The sequence below is a fragment of the Diadema antillarum genome, unplaced genomic scaffold, assembly GCF_040938485.1.
Source record: "Diadema antillarum isolate AM-2024a unplaced genomic scaffold, OU_Dant_1.0 seq00000003_RagTag, whole genome shotgun sequence".
In the NCBI taxonomy this organism is placed as follows: Eukaryota; Metazoa; Echinodermata; class Echinoidea; order Diadematoida; family Diadematidae; genus Diadema; species Diadema antillarum.
In genome coordinates this window covers 148,222-170,094 of record NW_027271125.1, presented here as the reverse complement: position 1 = coordinate 170,094, position 21,873 = coordinate 148,222, and the positions used below count along the sequence as shown (strand labels likewise).

At 38.8% G+C, this 21,873-nt stretch overlaps 1 protein-coding gene across 1 annotated transcript in view; it reads right to left on the bottom strand.

Moving 5' to 3' along the window:
* Positions 1–21,873, bottom strand: part of LOC139724910 (sortilin-related receptor-like) — a 140,774-nt gene that overhangs the window by 64,129 nt on the left and 54,772 nt on the right. The window contains exon 6 of the mRNA XM_071636033.1: positions 8,973–9,053. Coding sequence (XP_071492134.1) covers positions 8,973–9,053 — 81 coding nt within the window. The remainder of the gene's footprint in view (positions 1–8,972; positions 9,054–21,873) is intronic.

Genomic DNA, 21,873 nt, shown 5'->3' with positions numbered 1-21,873 from the left:
AAGGTGACAACGATGGAGGTATACTACAATAGTTTCAGGTATCTGGTAAATTCATGCACTATTGTATCTTGTAGGATTCCAGGGGGGGTGTTTCATAAAGCTGTTCTTAAAGTTATGAGCGACTTTAAAAAGAACGACTGGTTATCAGTTCTTGTGCTGAATTATTGAAATTTGATATTAAGCATAGAATATCAGAACATGTTCCAGTCGTTCTTAAGTCATTCGTAACTTTAAGAACAGCTTTATGAAACACCCCCCTGGTTTGTTAGTAGGATGGATATTTTGGGGACATTTTTACACACACACACACACACAGACACATATAAACACAGCTCTGCAGCTCTTAGGACCAACACTGAAATGGAGTCCCACAACGTTGTACATAGGTTCCGTTCTCTTGACATACATAGGGTTCAAGAGGTTCACCACAGTTTACTTTCCTTATCACACTTTATCAATTTGATAGAATGTCAATATCGTTTAATGACATATAATGAAGCATATCTTCAGTTTATTGAAAGATAAACATTATTCAACTATTTGTAGAGATGTATTGTGTACATGAGCTGAGGGAAAAAAATGGTTCAAAGTTTGCTTTTGTTTGGTTTGTTTTCTTTTATCCTACTGTGTTTTCTTCTACTTGGACTGTACATTTTGTCCAGTAATCCCCAAATTAGTGTTCAGTTTGTCTAGTTGACTCTCACTACAATTGTACATAACATTGTCTCCTCTGTATCATTTTATTGTTAAGATTTCTATCCAGAGAAAATAGGCTGAAGAGCAGTACTATGGACTTCAACATGATATCTGTTTTATAATGGACATTTTCATCACACACTGTAAAAATAACCTGAAAGCAAACACATTGTTGAAAAGTCCTGTTTACCTTTGGGAGCAGTGATTTAAAAAATGTTCAAGATATCACATTTGATGTATATGTAGAGTTCTGTTGTATCCCAAAACGTCCTACCATACATAACATTTTCCGATAAAGCCTGAAATATAAGGAGATATCAGTATTTTTCTCAATAAACATAACTGAAGACGGTTTAGTCTCAAAACATTTTATTATAACTATTGTTTACATTTTGCACATCGATTACACTGATTCAATTTTTTACAGTGGTCGTTTCTATCTCTAACTCACATTCTAAAGCACTCAATTATTTTACGGCACTAATGCTGGGTTTTTGCTTCATCTGCAAACTGTAAATTATGTCTTTAAGTGCTGTGTTGTGCTGTGCTGTGCTGTCACGGCATAAACGTCCACAACTTGCAGCATACAAAGTGGCAAGGTCATGTGATCAGACACCGAACGGCTCATCCCATCCATGCAGCGTAGCATCTGTGTGCTGCTGCCCTCCCTATTCAACACAGCATGAAAAGATGCCCACTTCCATTCTCTGGTAGGCAGACTTGTCGCCATGGCAACACTCCAATCATTCATGTGCATTCTCATGTGCACACCCCACCCTCCAAGCACGGAACCAATTCAAAGTCCTCTGTTGCCCTACATAATACATCTCCCATCCCCACACACACAGGCTTGTATACTAATACTGTATATGCATGTGTACACACATGCACACACAAACACACACACATGCCCAATTCAAATCCAGTGAAGTACCACACATGCATAGATCTCTATGCCCAATGTTTTACATGCTTCAAAAGGCATGTGGCATAGCGTGATGCACCAATATTGCACTACACTGGTATAAATTTCCGCTTTCATGACACAATACACTCCAGAGCAAACTTCACCCACAATTATGGAGTCAGTGTCCCATGTACTAAACAGCATGTGTTCAAAACTCCCTCATCTTGAGCACCAAAAAAAAATGACATTCAGCTTTATAAATGTCTTTTTGATTCACAAACTCTTACATAAATTGCAATAGGTACCTATCTCTAGAGGGGAGCATACAACCATTAAACAAATAAAATGAGTCACTTTATGACGAGACACCACACACTCTATGACAGCATTTTACAACTGCTGATTGATATGTATACAACATCTGCAATCACAGCCAATCATATGGAATTCACTGCATATTTTCCATGGTGGTTCATGAAAGTCAAGATCTCAATAAACACAGCAGAGCAGTCGGAAAGAAACTCTTTGCCCAGAGCCTAGCTTTTATTGAAAAGTTCCCGTCTATCATTCAGAGCCACTATGCGGCAATATAACGCAATAGGATATGATACATGTCTAGGACAAGTACATACACGTGGCTCATATCTATTATTACACTCTTTAGAGTAGCATGATATGACATTTGCTGGGAGAATGATTAATGAGACCCGCCTTCAAAATGCATCTGGCCATTTTATATTCTGATGTGTTCAAATTGATGGACATGTTTTGTTAATGATTCTTTTCTTCTACATGTATTCCTCTCTGTGTGAAACCATATAATGATTCAGTCAATTCATCTATAGTGGCTATTATTACATTTCAGTTAATTGGAACTCATTTGACTGCATTGGCCATTGCTATGCCAGGCAATTAGTGCAAGCTATCTGACTTGTAGTTGTCAGAGGTAGTGGTCTGAAGCATAAAAGAAAGGCATAAAGAATGCTTGCACACCAGTTTATTTGTTTGTTTGCATCTGTTCAAAATATGTTGTAACAAGAATTGCTTTATACAACAAGCACACATACCCACAGAAAACAGACAAACATGTTGACATACATTTAAACTACATGTGTAACTGTAAAGACACAGGAATCAGTCTCGACTTGCTTTTAATACCCCTTTCAGGTAATCGTGGATGCGGATCACAGAGCTACAAACGTTTGTACCAAGTCTCACACATTGTGAGTGAGACTCAAGCATTTAGGGTCTGTCTCACGATCTCATGCATGACACCCATTTTTCTCACGCATTGGGAGCATAGCTTAAAGAATTAAAGTAAGAGTTGCGATTTGAAGGCATATTTCCCTTTTGTCTTTCAAAATAAGTAAAAAATAGTCACTTAAGTATGCACCAGCTTCCACTAAAAATTGAAAAAGCTCCTAACCGTAGGAGGGCGGACACCCCCCTCCCACACCCTCCCCTCGCTCATGCACATACGTGCGCGCCGAGATGCCGAGTCATGAAAATCTCACTCATAAAAATTGTTTGAACTTGGCATCTATGGGATCATAGGAGCACTAAGTCGTAAAATTTTGATTACATGAACGGGAGAGGAGTAAAAAAGTGCGCATTATTTTGATGCTGCTATTATCCGCATTATTGCAGCATGAGGAGTTGATTGAGAATATATGAACGCGTTTTACTACTTATGCGCACTAACATTCCACAGTTCGGTCAAAGGTCACTCGATTTCCCGCACAACCGCTTATTGCTGAGCTTGAGCGAGAGCTGTGCATACACGTGAGTATATCACCGGAAACATTACGTCATTATAGAGGCGTGCGCAGTAACCATGACAAATACTCCCGTCTTTCGCACCGTTATATGAACGGGCGCTCGTAAAAGTAGTGCGCACTTCATGGGATATATGAACGCGATTTTGATTACTTCATCCGCATTATTTGGATGCGGATAATTGAACCGCGATTACCTGAAAGGGGTATAAGTTATAGAATAGTGAGTGGACAACCCTACCCAGAAAACAGTCAAGTAGACTGATACAGGAAATATTTCTCAAAATCCTCTTCATGGTCAAAATGGCAATCTTATCTGTATGTGGCAAATCAGGTGTAACTATTTCCTCATGGCGCAAGCAGACAGTATTTTGAAAAAAAAAAGAAAAAAGGAAGAAGCTGTTTGAATTACAGCCTGTATACGCAGTAAATTAAGTAATTAGCATTAATTCTCATTTTCATACATTTGTACTCTTGATATTCTGCAGTCCACAAAGTACAGAAATGTACACATATCATAGGATGCACATTATCTGGTACACACATAACATAGGTACACACAAACACAAAAGGGCTAACAAATATTTCTGCATATGGGACTACATAAAATTCCTAGCCACTTTACCAGGTCATAGACAATTTTCATGCACTGATTTTCTTTACAAATTTTATCGTTGTACATCATCCATGGGCGTATCAGGGCAACTACCCCCCCCCCCCCCCCCCCCCCCCCCCCGGCTAAATACTGGTTTAATAGTGATACGCTTAGAGTAAAGATTAGGTTACTTAGGTTAGGGTTAGAGATAGGGTTGGGGTTACAGCTTGGGTTAGGGTTAAGGTTAGGTTCAGGATTAGGATTAGGGTTAGGGTCAAGGAAGGGTCCAGGGTAAGTCTGTTACACAAAAACATGATATATTTGCGGCATGAAATTTTGGCTAATCGGAGCCGACTGCCTTTTTCGCGGCATGCACTTTTCGCACAAATTGCCACTGGCATTCAATACATAGTGTAGACAAGAACTTTCGAGTGCATTTTAATTTCACAAATCTTGGTGCTCGCGAAATTTGCAAAATTAAAATGCACGCAAAAATTCCTCATTTTACAGTAATTGCCCAGAGGGTAATTGCCCTAGACCCCCATGGGCTTCCATGTCGTGATTTTAACAAATGTCTCTGTACTCTCCTGTTTTGATAGGGATTTTTGCCCTTACTTTTTTCCTAAAATGGTTCCAGAAATCTTCCACACGAAAAAACATGAGCATTGCCTGGGGGAATACCACAATATGGGGTACATTTGACTATGCTTGATTTATAGCCATCATTTTCTCAAGGACTACTTACATTTCCAGATGTTTTCATATCATATCCTGGTACGCCTGTCAATTCATGGATATGTGATTTATTACATGCAGATTGTCCATGTATTTGGCCTAGTTGTTTACAACTTGGTGTTTTATTATTACACGCATTATCATATATATTTCCTTGTTTGTTTGTTTGTTTGTTTGGTTGTTTGTTTTCTCTTTGCATTTCACTCATGTTTGTACTCTCATACACTGTATTATCTTTCATATCTTTGTGTCAAATGCATAATCTGCAAGAATTGTATTCAGAAGGCTGCTATACTCGGTTACAGCTCGTTATTCCAAAGGTTCGTAATTCCAAAGGCTCTTTAGTCCGAAGATTCGTTATTCTGAAGGTTCGTTATTCCGAAGGCTAATAGTCCGAAGATTCGTTATTCCGAAGGCACGTTATTCCGAAGTACATTTTCGGATTAACGAATCTCCGGAATAACGAACCTTCGGAATAACGCCACAAATGTTCAGATTAACGAATCCCGTTTCATTTTCGGATTAACAAACCTCTAGGTATAGAGAATTTGTGTCTTTCGGATTAACGACCCTTCGGAATAACGAACCTTCGGAATAACGAACAGCAACCGTTATACTCACCTGTTATCTATATTCTATGTTTGTTTGTACTCTCATGTATACCCCTTAGAGGGGGTTGAAGGAGTCCACAAAATTCTATTACTAAAAATGTGTTTTCTGTCAATTTGTCCATGATGCAAAGTGACATAGATTTTCTTTGATTTTTGTGAGGTAAAAAGCTTGCTGAAATAACATTTGTAAAGGATATCATCATTTTGGCACTGAAATGGTCTGATCTCTTTAATTTGATGCATCTAAAGATTGATTTTTTTTTAAAGATAAAATTGATTGTCATTCAATATTTGTCCTTCCCACACTCTTACCATCTCACTGAATGGAATGCAACTGACGGCCAGATTGAAACATCACATCATTCTTTCATTTCAATGCATTCATCAGATTCATTATTTTATGAACCTTTCATTCTCTCAACAGTAAAGAGCATAGATGTTGCCATCCTCTCCCTCCCCACCCCAAACTGACAGAAAATTAATTCTACATCCACAAATAATTATGACATTCACATTTTAAAGTATATACAGTGCATATACAAACTACAACCTACTGAATTTATCCTTCCTGTATCTATCTAGGGTAGAAATTCAGATTCGTGTTGAATTTCTAAAACATAGCACAATTATCTCCAGAACAAAATGGTAGATGCCTTGTTTTTAAATTGGTCTTGAGGCAAGGATGTGTTAAAAGTGAACTTAAAATTTTACATGTTTTCCCTATTATGATCATTGCTCACCACTGCATCAATATTATGCAAATATTAAAGCTCATGTGAAGACGTCACAGACTGAAAAAAAATTTCCTACTTGTTTGTGCGAAACTGTCATCGAAATAATGATATGAGTGATTTAGCCACTACAATAATTCCCCTTTTTAATATCAGAATTTATGCCAGTGGTTCCATATACTTTTACAAATTATACAGATCATCATTCCACAAAGAACACACATGAAAAAAAAAATGAAGTGGGGGAGGGGGGGGGGGGGGGGGGGAGAGGACAAAAAGCACATGGCAAGTTTATCTTCAAGCTGCACAACCCATTCAACAGAGTATGCTATGCGGATCACGCACAGTGCCCAAAGAGCATTGAGCACAAAACCATTCGAAAATTATTCCCGGTACAGCTGGGGCGACATCAAAAATGCACAGCTCAGGGAATGAATGCATTAATACATCTTATCCCTCCGTTTGGTGTAGTCTGTTGCATACGGATCTTTTTTACACATCTCTCCCTCTCTCTCCATCTTTATCTCTCTATCTCTCTCTTTCCTCTTTTGTTGCTTTTGTTTCCTTTTTTGTGTGTGAGTCCTGTATTTACATCCCCATCCACTACGAGTCATGTGACTCTGCGCTGTGAGCACGCCGTTGGGCTAACAAAAGCATTCAGCAGAGCAAACAAGCACCAGTCTGTCCCTAGAGCGAGGGAGACATGTACTTTGGACTGTCCGTGACGAGTGAAAATAGAGAAAAACAAAATGGCTGTAATGTACGGTTGTAGGCCCCCCAAATCCTATCATAAAATCACTGCTCCAGCGAGCGTACGGTTCGAAAACGTGACACATGTCCGCTTTTACCACTTTATCACCGAAAATGAAATATAAAGCCCCAGAAATGTCCATGACAGGCTAGATGTCGTAACGACAACCCTTTGGACTCATTTGAAATACGTACTGTAGAAACGAGTGGAGGTTGTCTGCTACCCAATTAGGTCAGGACCAACAAACACACATATTCACAAGACAAAAACACACAGACACACACATACACTGTACATATACATGTACATGTACATACATCTTTACATATTGTACATACATATGTACATACATACATTTACATACATACATGTATGCATAATACTATGTTTAGAACTTTGTGTGTATGCACTGTACAAATGTTTATTTGGTTATAATGCATTCACACTAAATCTGTTTAAACACACACATGTTTTTTTCTATAGTTCACAGGTCTCTGTCATAAAGAGTTCACAATATAATAGCAATCAATGCCCTACAATGTATCATCCTACAATTATACATTTTGTGTTCATCAATACCTTGCCCTGACTGCAAATACCACTCCCATGTACATGCATACTGTATTAATTTGACATTTATCAACTTTAAATAGTTAATATTTATACAAGTTTCCAGATTATTCCATGATCTATATAATAAACACTAGACAATTAACCACAGCATTTGTGTACGATGCACATACCTGGTATGGAGAAGTGTATGTGTAGGCCTACATTATTTTTTATGTTCTATAACAGTCCAATGTACATACATAGTATGTACAATGTACCTGGTATGTACAAGTGTATACATGTGTAAACATATTATTATTTCTATACTGTTGTATTTCAAGCATTTTTATAGACACACAAAGTTGGAATAAATTGTCTGTAAATATTAATAGCTACCTTTTGGGTCCTGAGGAAAAGTCATACACTGTTACTAGAAGGTTGGAGACTTAAACACACACATTCTTAAACAGCAGGCAAGCCTACTCATGTGTAATGTGTGTACCTTCACAAATTCAGTTCAACATGCACAATGGACGCCGGCTGAAATCGATCATAGGTGACTGCAGTCAAACAAAACAAATGCATGGGACTTCCTTCTGTACAGTGCTCAATTTATCCCTCAGGACAACAACAAAATCACAACCCTTTTTAAAGCATATTGCATAGTTTGTTGACTCATTTTTTTCCCTTCATCTACTACTGTATTTCACAGTGTTTTCATTATATATATATATATATATCTCTCTCTCTCTCCTTATTATATTTCTCTTCTCACTTCCTTCTACCCGGAAGAGATTTTGCTTTCACAACTATAAAGTATTCTCAACATTACACCCTTAAGTACGTTTTGAAATAAAAGTACATCACATATGAAGCTGACTCCAGTCAATTACTTTACACTTACTGTGCTAATCGCTGTGATTTCTAGTTCCTTATTTTGGCAGATAATGACATGAAATAATCTTTTAAAAGTTGTTAATGTTTTGACTTTCGATGCTTCAAGTCTTACCAAGGATCAAAGAATAGGGCATTATTTGTGCATATTATGGTTATGCACCACACAAACATACCATGTACCATCTTGTTGTGCAATAACCAACTTTTGATTGGCACTCATTTAATGTTCACAAACCAAAACATTACAAAAAGTTCACACAGTATATATTTGTACGATGGATAACTGTTTAGGTGAAATTACCAACATAATATAATGTTTAAGCGAAAATGTATTTCTGTCTATTTGCCAGTTTGGGGAGAAACACAGTCAGTCATTCAGAATGAATCTCTTTTCTACTTTCATTCAATCATACAGCATAATGCTAGAACATAAAGGCCCTAATTCATAAAGATAGCATGATGTAATAGTCCGTGGATTATGTACACTGTAAATTTGGTCTATAGATGTAAATGTGTGTCAAAGATTGCTGATGCTGTGAGACACCAACACAATGAATGCGAACCAATACACACCCATAAAGGTGTGTCTATTATGCGGTTGTCTCAAAGTTAATTTGTAATGAATTCAAACCACTGATTTCATTCAAACTACCTTTGTAAATACCAGCTAAATGTCAAGCCATCAAAAATGTGACAGAGTTTTGAGAAGGTGGCGTACATACCTTATTTGGGTAGTCGAAGGGAAATTCAGCCAGTGAAAAGTCTCCTCTGTTATGGGACACCCACAGCTCATACTCATCGGTCTGTAAAAATAAATTAATAAATTAATAATATAAACAGAGATGGAAATAAGACAGATGATAAGACACATTGATTGTCAGATATACAGAGTAACACATTTATAGATAGAAAGAAAGAAAGATAGATAGATAGATAGATAGATAGATAGATAGAAAGATAGATAGATAGATAGAGATAGATAGATAGATAGATAGATAGATAGATAGATAGATAGATAGAGAGAGAGAGAGAGAGATAGAGATAGATAGATAGATAGATAGATAGATAGATAGACAGATTGGTGAAAAGGTAGAGGGTGGTCAAAATGAAGTGTTAAAGAATATTGGGGAAGACATTAATCATCTGTACAAACAAATTTAGTATCACTTGGAAAAATTAGACGTTTCCTGCATGGTCATTCATTGAATACAGTAGTGTAGCATTGTATTACTGCAAATTCTCATACATTTCTACACATTTCTGCAAATGTACTTGTTATGACTATGGCTCATGCTGATATCCGGAGTTGATTTACAGTCACAATACAAGATCAGTTTCAATATCAATTCCTTTTTTTAAAGAGTTTTCATCAAAAAATAACAATAATACAGTGTACGTGTATGCCATGAACACTACAGATATTTTTGTTACTTTAACATGAATGATTTCATGGAAATACTGATTAAGGGAGGAGAATGAAATGCTTGTACACACATGAATGTCTCCACAAAAAAAATCAAGGAAATGCAGTATAGCTTGAAAAGCAAATGAAGTCTGAAGGCAGATTTTGACACCTCTCTTTTAAATAAAATGTCACTTCTGGGCACCGTTTCATGAAAGTTGTCGGCCCTGACAAATTGTCAGTTTCTGACAATCACCGTGGTAACAGTCAGACACCAGAGCTTCTCAGCCAATCAAAACTAAGGATTTTACTGACCTTGTCAGAGACTGACAACTTGTCAGGGCTGACAACTTTCATGAAACGGTGCCCTGTTTTTCTTTCCCACTGCAAATATATGTATACAGAGTTGACATCAAAATCCTGATGATGAACAGCCATTCTGGGCATAGTTACTATATAAATGTACAGTGCATATCAACAAACAAAATCATACACCCTATTCCCTGAACAATCTGAAGGCCTGTGTGTGTAATAAAAAGTAGCATACAATAGAGTTTCAATACTTTGAATGCAGTGGCACTGATACAATTTTGAATGGATACAATGTAGAAGAGGTTTCATTTTCATATATTCTTGAGGCTGTGTTGAAGTGGTAATTATCAAACACAATGTATTTTTAATAAACGGTCATTATGAACAACCATGATGTTTAAAACATACAATGTTGAAGGGATACAATGTACAGGGTGTCTCTAAAAAAAGTAAACCCAACTTCAATGGCAAATTTTTAGAAAACTATAAAATATTTACACATTATTTTTTCATGGTTACACAGTCCAATAAGTCCTCTATCCAATGATACCACGTAGGTTATGTATCTCTCATGCATGACTGAGCATGATTCAACTTAGTGAATGGGTGTGAAATCATCACTGTGGCAAGTTCCGTGATCAGCATACTTTCTCACATTGTACCAAATGGCTCTTTGTGTTGGAGGCTGCCTGTCGGGGAACTGCACCCGAAAAGCCTCTTGATCTTCCACGCAACTTCTTGTTTCCTGGTATCGAGTTACCAGGAATACTCTCTGCTCAATTGTCAACTGTACCATGTTTGGAAAGCATGTGAAGTGTGCCTGTGTCAGGAACAACCTTTGCTGACAAAAATTATGCCCTGAATGCATGACAATAGCAAGAAATAACTTGCCACAGTGATGATTTCACATCCATTCACTGAGTTGAATCATGCTCAGTCATGCATGAGAGTTACATAACCTATGTGGTATCATTGGATAGAGGACTTATTGAACTATCTAACCATGAAAAAATAATGTGCAAATATTTTATAGTTTTCTGAAAATTTGCTGTTGAAGTTGGGTTTACTTTTTTTAGAGACACACTGTACATGTAGAAGAGGTTTCATATTCATTGTTCGAGGCTGTGTTGATTTGGTAATTATCAAACACAATGCATTTTTAGTAAACTGCCATTATGAACAACCATTTTTGACTCGTTGAGGACAAGTGCAGAGTATACTCAGGCAAGTGTCTATGGGAAATGCCTGTTGTAGCAAAATTAGCTTGTCCTTTACGGGTTAATAGTGGGGGAAATACAATATGAGAAAGTAAAGATACACCATTGTACATTATACAGAGAATATTTTATGATATATTAATGAGGGATTATGAAAAGACCGCAGGCTAAAGATAATCCTGGGTGGTCCCTGGATTGCGTCCGCTGGTAGCAGGTCGAGGCTGTACCCCTCAGCAAGGAACTTAATCCTCACCATCTTTATCCTATAAAGAAGGATACACCTGTAAATCCATCCGTCCTATTGTAGCTTCCATTTAAACCCATTCCATACTGAATTCTGAAATGTCCATAGACTTAATACGCAGGCCATCAGGTTCCCATAAGGAACGGTTTATAGAATACAGAGTTGTGCTTCCTTTGAGTGGTTACTAGTACTTTAAATTCCAAAATCATATGAAAACACGAAAGCACACACACACACACACACACATATATACAGTACCCTAGTAATCAGTTTCATATCCAGGGAAATGCGCATAGATAGTTCAGAACTTTATAGTCTCTTCTCACGTTTTCTTTTTTACCATACACGATTGGAAGTGTCTGAAGAACTGATGTCTAAAGCTAAATGCTGATGAATGCATATATTCTCATGCACCATAGCTATGGGAAAATGTTATGCACACAAATCATAGAACAGCCTCAACATCGCATTAATGATGAGTATCCTTGTGAATTTGTGCCTTGGTTGCTGTTTTATTTCTTCTGGTTCGCCCTGTCCGATGATATATGCATACTTTACTAGCATCAAGTGTACCCAGTGTACTGCCTTTTGAAGGCACTGCCGACTTGAATTATTCACACACAAATTTCACCCTGTTCTACAATATGCCTACTTTCCTAGCATCATGTTACCCAGTGTACTGCCTAAAGCACTGCTGACTTGACTTATTCACACACAAATCAGCATGATATTTTGTACGATGAATGCATCAAAAATTCAGCAGCCTGTTCATGCAATTTCTGTCACAAATACATACAGTTAATACAAATGTATGTATTCACACTTGATACATGCGTACCCTCTATTGCCATGCCTGTAGTCTGTACATGTATGTCAATCAATTAGGAAAATACAACACGTAACTCATGTACTTGGCTTGAAATATATTATTTACTAAAAAATAAAAAATAAACCAAAAAAAAAGTTACAAAATGAATTCTTAAAAGAAATGTCTCGTTTCCTGGAGATACAGTACTGGATGTTGAAACATGCAGGTCACCAGGACTAGGCCAGTTAACTTTAAAATTTGTATAAAAGTGTATTTATGTGCATTGAATCTCTTTACTTTAATTTTTTGAAGGATCTTCTTGTACAGTAGTAGCAAGGTACACTCCATTCATTTGTACTTAATACCAATTACTGGTACTAATAAAAATGATATATGACATAAAGATCCAGTCTGGGGTGCATCTTGCTTGCCAGTTCAGCGCAAAAACATCGTTCAAATATATGTGACAGGGATGTGTCTGAAAAGAAGCATCGCACTGAGTAGAGCTTGCCAACCAACCATCCCAGGTCATGTCTTTCATCCAGGGGTATGTCTTGGCTTATCGTGTGCTCAGCACACTGTGGCACTGCAGGTGTCAACCCATGACAGTGGAGGCTCACTTCAGTCAAGTTGAAAATCTCTAAACTCTTTTTTTTTTTTTTTTTTTTTTTGCCAAATTCGAACCAAGAAAAGAAAAAGTAGCAATGAATGAAATGCATACAGTGATTGCGCTGCATCATACATTGTATATCAAAATGTATGTGGATAAAGATGTAAGTTGTAGAGACAAATGAGGAAGCTACGATGCCACAATGCTATCACACAGTGCATCTGTGACAGCTAAGATCTACACCTTGGTGCTTTGCAGACTGGCAGTACCCCACATTGTTGCTATGTAGGGCAAGCCTTAGACAAGCTTTCTGGTAGTTTAGGTACAATGTCTGTCAAAAGGCATGCATTGATTTGAATGCAAAGTTTTATACAGGGTATGGATACATTTGTAACCAAGAGTGCATTTATGCTTCCATTTTGAGGGCCAAAATCATGCTTTTGAAACGTGATTAGTGCAAAACGCTGTTGCATTCATGCTCACTTCGATAGAAACGCTGATTCAAAACGCCGATCCAAAACGCACAAAAAGCTGCGTTTACGATCGGCATTTCTGACTAATCACGTTTGACAGGGAAGCATGAATGCAACAGCGTTTCTCTACGCGTTTAGAGTGACGTCATCTAAACACCTTTCCGGTTCACGTGAAAAAGCGCGTGCCTGGCCAGCCAGCTACCCTGGCATGTGACCCATGTACTGTGCATACGTATGTCCTTCCCAGCTGCTCTCTCAGGCCAGGCCACCGATCGCAGCGCGCACCCCAATTTGACCTGCCTCTGCTGAGGTCAGCAAAGCAATCGCAAACGCTCTTTCCAAGGTTCGAAGAAAGTGAGCATAAACAGTGCTCCCGTGAACGACATTTTGAATCAGCGTTTTGAATCAGCATTTCAAAACGCTGATTCTGCCTTCGCAAACTGAGCATAAACACACCTCAAGTCTACAAAGATTGAGCACTGTAAAGGGATATCACATAATGCACAAATCTTTTATACAACAGCTGTTACATGTACATCATACTGTCTGCAGAAGACATTCAACACCTGGTGCAGAGTGTTTGCAATCATATACACCACAGCAGGCAAACCTTTAAAAGGACAAGTTCACCTTCATAGACATGTGGGTTGAGTGAATGCAGCAATATTAGTAGAACACATCAGTGAGAGTTTGAGGAAAATTGGACAATCCATTCAAAAGTTATGAATTTTTCAAATTTCTGCTCAGTCACGGCTGGATGAAAAGACTACTATAGCTTGTGATGTCACATGTATCATACGAAAGACAGAATAAAGACAAGAGACCCGCGGGTCTAGCGCTCACCTGAGTATCGCAAGTTCACCTTTCACGCAGTCACTAATCTAAATTATTCACAGCTCTACCAAAATTTGACGAGGCATTCTCAAGTGGAAGATGAAAATGTACAATAAGGGCCCAATTTTTTCAAGATTCCTTAATTTGGGGGAATTGGGGCCCCCTGGGGCCCTCTGGGTGGGGCATGGTGCCCAGTTTGATAAATTGAGATCCTGACCACCTAGGGATGCTACCTGCCAAGTTTGACAAAAATCCATCATGAGGTTTTCAGGAAGAAGATGAAAATGTACAATTCAGGCCCCCATTTGGACCCTTCCAACCACCCCCCTCCCCCTACCCCCAAGAGGGGCACCCCTGGATCTCCTATGAACAAACTTGAAACTACAGTCATTACTGTACTCACTCATAGTATTATCTCAGCTCTATAACTTCTGATTCTAGAGAAGATTTTTAAAGATTCCTTCATTTGGGGGGTTTGGGCCCCCTGGGGGCCCCCTGGGCGGGGCATGGTGCCCATTTTAACAAATTGAGATCCTAACCCCCTAGGAATGCTACCTGCCAAGTTTGGTGAAAATGGGTCATGGGGTTCTCAAGAAGAAGATAAAAATGTACAATTTAGGCCCCATTAGGACCCCTCCTCACCCCCCCCCCCCCCCTGGGTCCCAAGGGGGGCACCCCTGATTCTGCCATGAACAAACTTGAAACTACAGTCATCAATGTGCTAACTCATAGTATTAACCTAGCTCTATCACTTCTGGTTCTAGAGAAGAAGGTTTTTGCGGATTCCTTAATTTTGGGGGGTTTGGGCCCCCTGGGGGCCCCCTGGGTGGGTCATGGTGCCCATTTTAACAAATGGAGTTCCTAACCCCCTAGGGATGCTACCTGCCAAGTTTGGTGAAAATGGGTCATGGAGTTCTCAAGAAGAAGATGAAAATGTACAATTTAGGCCCCATTAGAACCCTTCCCCACCCCCCTCCCCTGGGTCCCAAGGGGGGCACCCCTGATTCTGCCATGAACAAACTTGAAACTACAGTCATCAATGTACTAACTCATAGTATTAACTTCGCTCTATCACTTCTGGTTCTAGAGAAGAAGATTTTTACAGATTCCTTAATTTTGGGGGGTTTGGGCCCCCCTGGGGGCCCCCTGGGTGGGGCATGGTGCCCATTTTAACAAATTGAGTTCCTAACCCCCTAGGGATGCTACCTGCCAAGTTTGATGAAAATCGGTCATGGGGTTTTCAAGAAGAAGATGAAAATGTAAAAAGTTTACGCACGACGCACGACGGACGACGCACGACGGACGACGGACGACGGACGACGGACGACGGACGACGCACGACGCACGACGGACGCCGGACGAAGGGCGATCGCAATAGCTCACTTGAGCCTTTGGCTCAGGTGAGCTAAAAATTCAATATATTTTCACTTTTCTTGCATAACAAAAGAACACTCGACTTCTCTCTTTCAGAAGGCAGGGGGAATAATATTACCCTTAACATACGTCAGTACCAAGTCAAAGAAATGCGCACTTTATTCAAAAAGTAAAGTTATGTGAAATTCTCTTTTTATTTTCCTTATATTGTTGTAGCATGTGACATCACACACCGTAGTAGTCTTTTCATCCAGCAGTGACTGCACAGACACTTTAAAAATTCATAACTTTTGAACGGATTGTCCGATTTTCCTCAAACTTTCACTGATGTGTTCTACTAATATTGCTGCATTCTCTCAATCCTTATGTACGATGAAGGTAGACTTTTGTCCTTTAATGTTAACACTTGATTAAAGAAGACTGCCAAGCAAGTACATGAAATACACAGATCTGTATTTCAAATAAACATGTCTGAAATTACAGTGTACCACAGTACGTAATGAAAGGTCACACAAATAAAAAATCACCTACTGAAATGTTAGATAGTGGTGCAATTATCTAGAAACAACATTCGCAGTTACATGTAATAGCTGGAACGGCATGGTATCTTTCTCAAGTTTTGTGGATAATTATGATTACAAAGATACAAAGATAATTAACTCCCTAAATCCATAATTTCCTCTGACCTTCAAACTGTAATATACACTTATGGAAAATGTGTCCCTCACAGATGCAATACTTTAGGGGGCTGCTACACCTCCAATATAAAACGTACGCAGTACAAAATTGTATTTCATACTATGAAAATAGTGCATGTTACATTGCACAATGTACAGAGATGCAAACCTTGTACAGGTGTAAATATTGAAGTCTTCTGAGGGCTGAAGTATGCATATTTTGGCTTTCAAAAAATTCCAGTATTTTTATGTTTCCTGTCATAGAGATGTGTATAGTACAGTTTGAAAAAAGTAGTCTTTTCCATGAAACCTTGCCTGCAGTACTTTTGGCCAAAAAAAAAAAAAGGACATAAAATACTGCAAAAGGGTACATACACTTTGTACGTAACAGTTGTCATTTCTGTTCCATGTGAAAAATCCAACAGGTATTGTTGCATGCTGCTGGACAAGGCAATATAACCTGTTGCCTTTTTAAAGAATACCTATCAAGGATGGGCTTATTTTGCTACAACATGCATCATGCATTTCCCACAGACACCTGCCCGAGTATTCTCAGGATGCATCCTCAACGGGTTTACGCAGTAACAGCGATGATAATACTGATATAAAAAGACAATAATAAACCAAAAAGAAGAAATAAAAATAGTGTTTTTCTCCTACTTATCTGAATGGGCATTCTGATGTGGCCCCATGCGTTTTTTAAAGGCCTGGTCTCACTGCCCAAAAGTCGCGTAAATGCATGAATCACGCAAAGAATTTGGATGTGCGTGCTTGTCCGTCAAGAATTTTTTCTGATTTACGCAATGAAAATCACCGATGAATTGCGCAAGAACTACGGAAAGGTCACGCAAAAATCACTAACAAACCACACACTTTCAGTGCATAGGCACGCAACGGCCCCAAATAGGGCGAATTCGAGGTTGTGCGTGACGACTGAGGTCCACGGAAAACCACGCATAATCTGTGCATTATCACTAATGAATTGCGTATGAATCGCGCATGATTCGAGCATGAACACGACAGCGGCAACACTTTTGCGAATGATCACTGATATTCCACGCACATTTCGTGCATTGTTCGCATAAGAACTACGCAAACATCACAAAAATTACGTAAAACGGCGCAATACTGCGTAAACTTTTACGCGAAGCCGAGCCTTGAGCTGCTCAAAACCTGGAATCGCGTAAAGCGCCGATCCGGCGCACATCAGCGGACAACTACAGCGGTTCCACGTCAGACAAACTCATGAAATGTGCAAATCGCGCATATATTGTGAAGGCTCAAATTTCTTACATTGTATGTGATTCCTGCGTTTACGCGACTTTTGGGCAGTGTGACCAGGCCTTTACAGGCAAGTGCCACTCCCTTGTACTTGCCCAGACAGTCAGTTTTACTTGCCCCCTGCAAGTGCATACAATTCTAACTTTAGGGGTTAAAGTAGGTTTACAAGTAGCACTCCGGAGCTGCCAGCATTCATACATTAGAAATCAAGGAGGTTGCAAAGAGCTATAGGGGGCTACATGTATACTGTAGGTTAACCATGCACATCAAATAACGGATGCTTTGTTGTTGTTGTTGTTGTTGTTGTTGTTGTTGTTGTTGTTGTTGTTGTTGTTGTTGTTGTTGTTGTTGTTGTTGTTGTTGTTGTTGTTGTTGTTGTTTTTAAGTCAGAACATAACCCTTTTCCTTTTAACCCTGGATCCTTTTCCACAAAACATGGGAGACTTAAAGGGACTGTACAGCACTGGTTGAGGTGGGGAGTCAGGTTTATAACATTCCTAAGTGAGATAATAAGAAACCTCTTATGAAATATAAAAGAGCATGTAATTTTAAGAAGGATTCAGCATTTATTTGATGAAAATTGGTTTTCAAATGGCTGAGATATCCAAAAAAGTGATAATAATAAAAGGTGACAGGCCATGCCTTTTATTAGGATCTCTTTGTTTCACCTTGTTTTTGGATAAATCTCAGCCATTTCAAAACCGATTTTCATCAAATAAACTTTAGATACCCCTTAGAATTGCATGCTCTTTGACATGTCATAGAGTGTTTTCTGAATATCTCCCAAATGTTAAAAGCTAAATCCTCACCTCATCCAGAACTGTACAGTACCTTTAAAATGTAAGTGTGTCATAGTTTTTTTCCCTTTTTTTTCTTTCTCTCCATTTCTTTCTTTTTCATATAAAACAAGTTTAACAATTCCTCCCCCCCCCCCAAAAAAAAAAAATAAAATAAATAAATAAATAAATAAATAAATAGATGAATAATAAAAAAAAAAAACATTGTCAAAGACTCTATAAAGAAGTCATACAATACGTACAGTCGATAGTACTCTAAAATGTATTCATCAATCTTAAAAGGTTAAGAGGAGTGCTCCTGGGAATTTCCCCACTAGATCTACAACATTGTAGATTAATTAATTGACTGATGGCCTGACAGGGCAGACATACAGTATAAAAGGTTGCATACATTTTCTACACAAAATAGAGAGGCAAGTTTCCTTTTAATACTCTCAGTTCCCTGACAGTAATTTTATAACTTTAAAGGGTGTGTACAGTTCTGGTCGAGGTGAAGATTTAGCTTTTAACGTTTTGCGAGGTATTCAGAAACCACCCTATGAGATGTCAAAACGCATGCAATTCTAAGGGGTATCAAAAGTTTATCGATGAAACTCGGTTTTGAAATGGCTGAGATATCCAAAAACAAGGTGAAACAAAGAGATCCTAATAAAGTTGTGGCATGTCGCCTTTTATTATTAGCACTTTTTTGGATATCTCAGCCATATGAAAACCAATTTTCATCAAATAAATGTTGAATTCTTCTTAGAATCACATGCTCTTTCATATTTCATAAGAGGCCTTTCATTATCTCACTTAGGAATGTTCAAAACATGAATCCCTACTCCAACCAGTACTGTACAGTCCCTTTAATCCATTCTCTACAGAAACCTGGCAAGTCTTGTGTTTGGTCTATGCAATTTTGGGATCTCACTTGGAAACGAGTTGCAGTTGAGCATCGAACAAAGGTACATGTGTACATTGCATCCTATCAAAGTCAATTCACAATTAGCTCATGTGCACATTGGTACAAATGACCTTACTATTTTTTTCAGTGGGTCAGGCACGCCACTAGTTTTCAAAGCCACAAAATGCATGAGTTTGCCCAACGAAACAATTCATGGAACTTTGAATATCAGTCATGTCAAACAATAGATGAACTTGCGTAGATCAGGTGACAATGGTCCATCAATGATCACACTTGGGAAAGCATTCATTTCATGTTTAATAAACTTTGCATTGAATGCATTTCAAAAAACTTTTTTTTCAAATAATTCCACATACATGTACCAGGCTTGCTGTAAGATTAGCATCATTTACTACATATGTATGCAGGCAACATGAGGAATTATTACACCTACATCATTGATGTTTATCGCAGTGAATCTAAAACCAAAACGGCCAATTGAATGAATGAGCTTTTTCTGCTCATTCGCAAAGTGGAACTGTGAACTGGCTACATGTTTATAGCTGGTTGGAAACACTACAGGGCGTCACCCAGACTATAAAGCTCTCAGTATTGTATTAACATACAGATTGTGTGTATTTAGATAACTCTGTGTCTTCTGTAGCGTCCATACATTGTAGTTTAAATGTGTGCAAATTATGCGTAACACAATGCTCTTATCCCCAGCGCTACAGGCATGCATACATGTATTCATGCATTGTATGCATCTACACTGTAGTTTCTTTCCATAATTTGTTCTTCTTCTTTTTTCTGTGGGTGGGGTGAGGGATTGTAGGGTGGCAGGTCTCTGATCGAGCGCTCTTTTCCTTCAACAAAAATTCTCCAAAATGTTCTCCTCGCGGCACAACGGCTCGCGCCTCCCTGACGTCAACAAGACAGCAATAACAATTTGGCCGGCCGGAGCAGCGCGATTTGGGTGATAAATGATGATATCTCCAAAGGGAGAGGTCTGATTTTCATATTGTATGTATATTTCCCCACAGCCAGTGGCACAAAATCCATACAGCACAAAGTCAAATACAATGGCACACTCAATGCATAATTTGCATAATATTGGAGCTCTCTATTCACAGTGGTTATGGTCAACTTCTCCTCTTTACCAAGGTAAATGTGTACGAAGGGTATTCCCACTCATCAAACATCATTGACACCAAAGGAATCCCGCAGTATTCAGTCTTTTGATCTACAAAAGTGTACTGTATAACCAACCCATTTCACTTTCAACAAAACCAAAGCCTAAAATATCAACGTGGATTGAGTGAAAGCAGCAATATTTCATAGTAGAGGACATTTGTGAAAGTTTGACGAAAATCAGACAATCTATGCAAACGTTATAGTTTTTACACTATGTTCTGGGACCAGCTATTTAGCTTGACAAGAACATCACTGCATTTCATGACATCCTATTGGACAACAATATAAAGAATTTGATATTTTTTCAGAAAGGAAATTCAACATAATTTCACTTTTCTAGCATAAAAGTAAAAGGAAAGGGCACTTGACTCACCTCTTTCAGAAAGCAGGGGGAATAATATTACCATTTAATGTCAACTCAGTGTTATAGGTCAATGGAATGTATTTTCTTTTCTCCTGAAAAAATGATATTTTTATGGAATACTCATTATTTTTCTTTAAATTGTAGCCTAAAATAACATCATGTGGTGTAGTAGTCTCATTCTGAAGCAATGACAGCACCAAAACTGTTTAAAAAAAATCATAACTTTTGAAACAATTGTCTGATTTTCCTCAAACTCTCACTGATGTGTTCTACTATTAATGTTCCTGCTTTCACCCAATCCGCAATTCAATAACAGGCTTTGGTTTCCCTTAAAACCACATTTGCTTTTCTTCTTTTCTATTTCTAAAGCTAAGGGCTATTTACAACCAGCAAGCAGATCATACATTTGTACATTATTCCGCTCTCTTCTGCTCTCAAAGTGAAACAATGCACTGCTGTGAAGACAGGTTTGGGTAAAGCTCACATCACGAATCGCGCTGTTGCCATCACACTAACGAAACCCTTAACCTTTCCTAATGTGCACTGTCGGACGCAAAGCGATCCCTTATACAAATCTGTAAAGCATGCCTCGCAAGCTTGCCGCAAGCTTGCGGATTAGCTTGCCACAAGCTTGCAGGCCAGATCTTGGCAAGCTTGCGGCAAGCTTGCGGCAAGCTTGCGGCAAGCTTGCAGGAAGCTTGCAGGGTTCCAAATATTTAAATGAGCTGCCGAAAATTTGCATACTAGCTTGCTGCAACCTTGCAGGGCTAGCTCACATACCTGCAAGCTTGCACAAAGTTTTTAGCTTGCCGCAAGCTTGCCGGCCAGCTCGCTGCAAGCTTGCGGGCCAGCCTGTGGCAAGCTTGCAGCAAGCTTGCAGCAAGCTTGCAGGGTTCCAAATATTTAAATGAGCTGCTGCAAATTTGCATACTAGCTTGCTGCAACCTTGCAGGGCTAGCTCACATACCTGCAAGCTTGCACAAAGTTTTTAGCTTGCCGCAAGCTTGCTGGCTAGCTCGCTGCAAGCTTGCGGGCCAGTCTGTGGCAAGCTTGCGGCAAGCTTGCAGGGTTCCAAATATTCAAATGAGCAGCCGCAACCTAACATGCTAGCTTGCTGCAACCTTCCAGGGCTAGCTGACCTGCAAGCTGG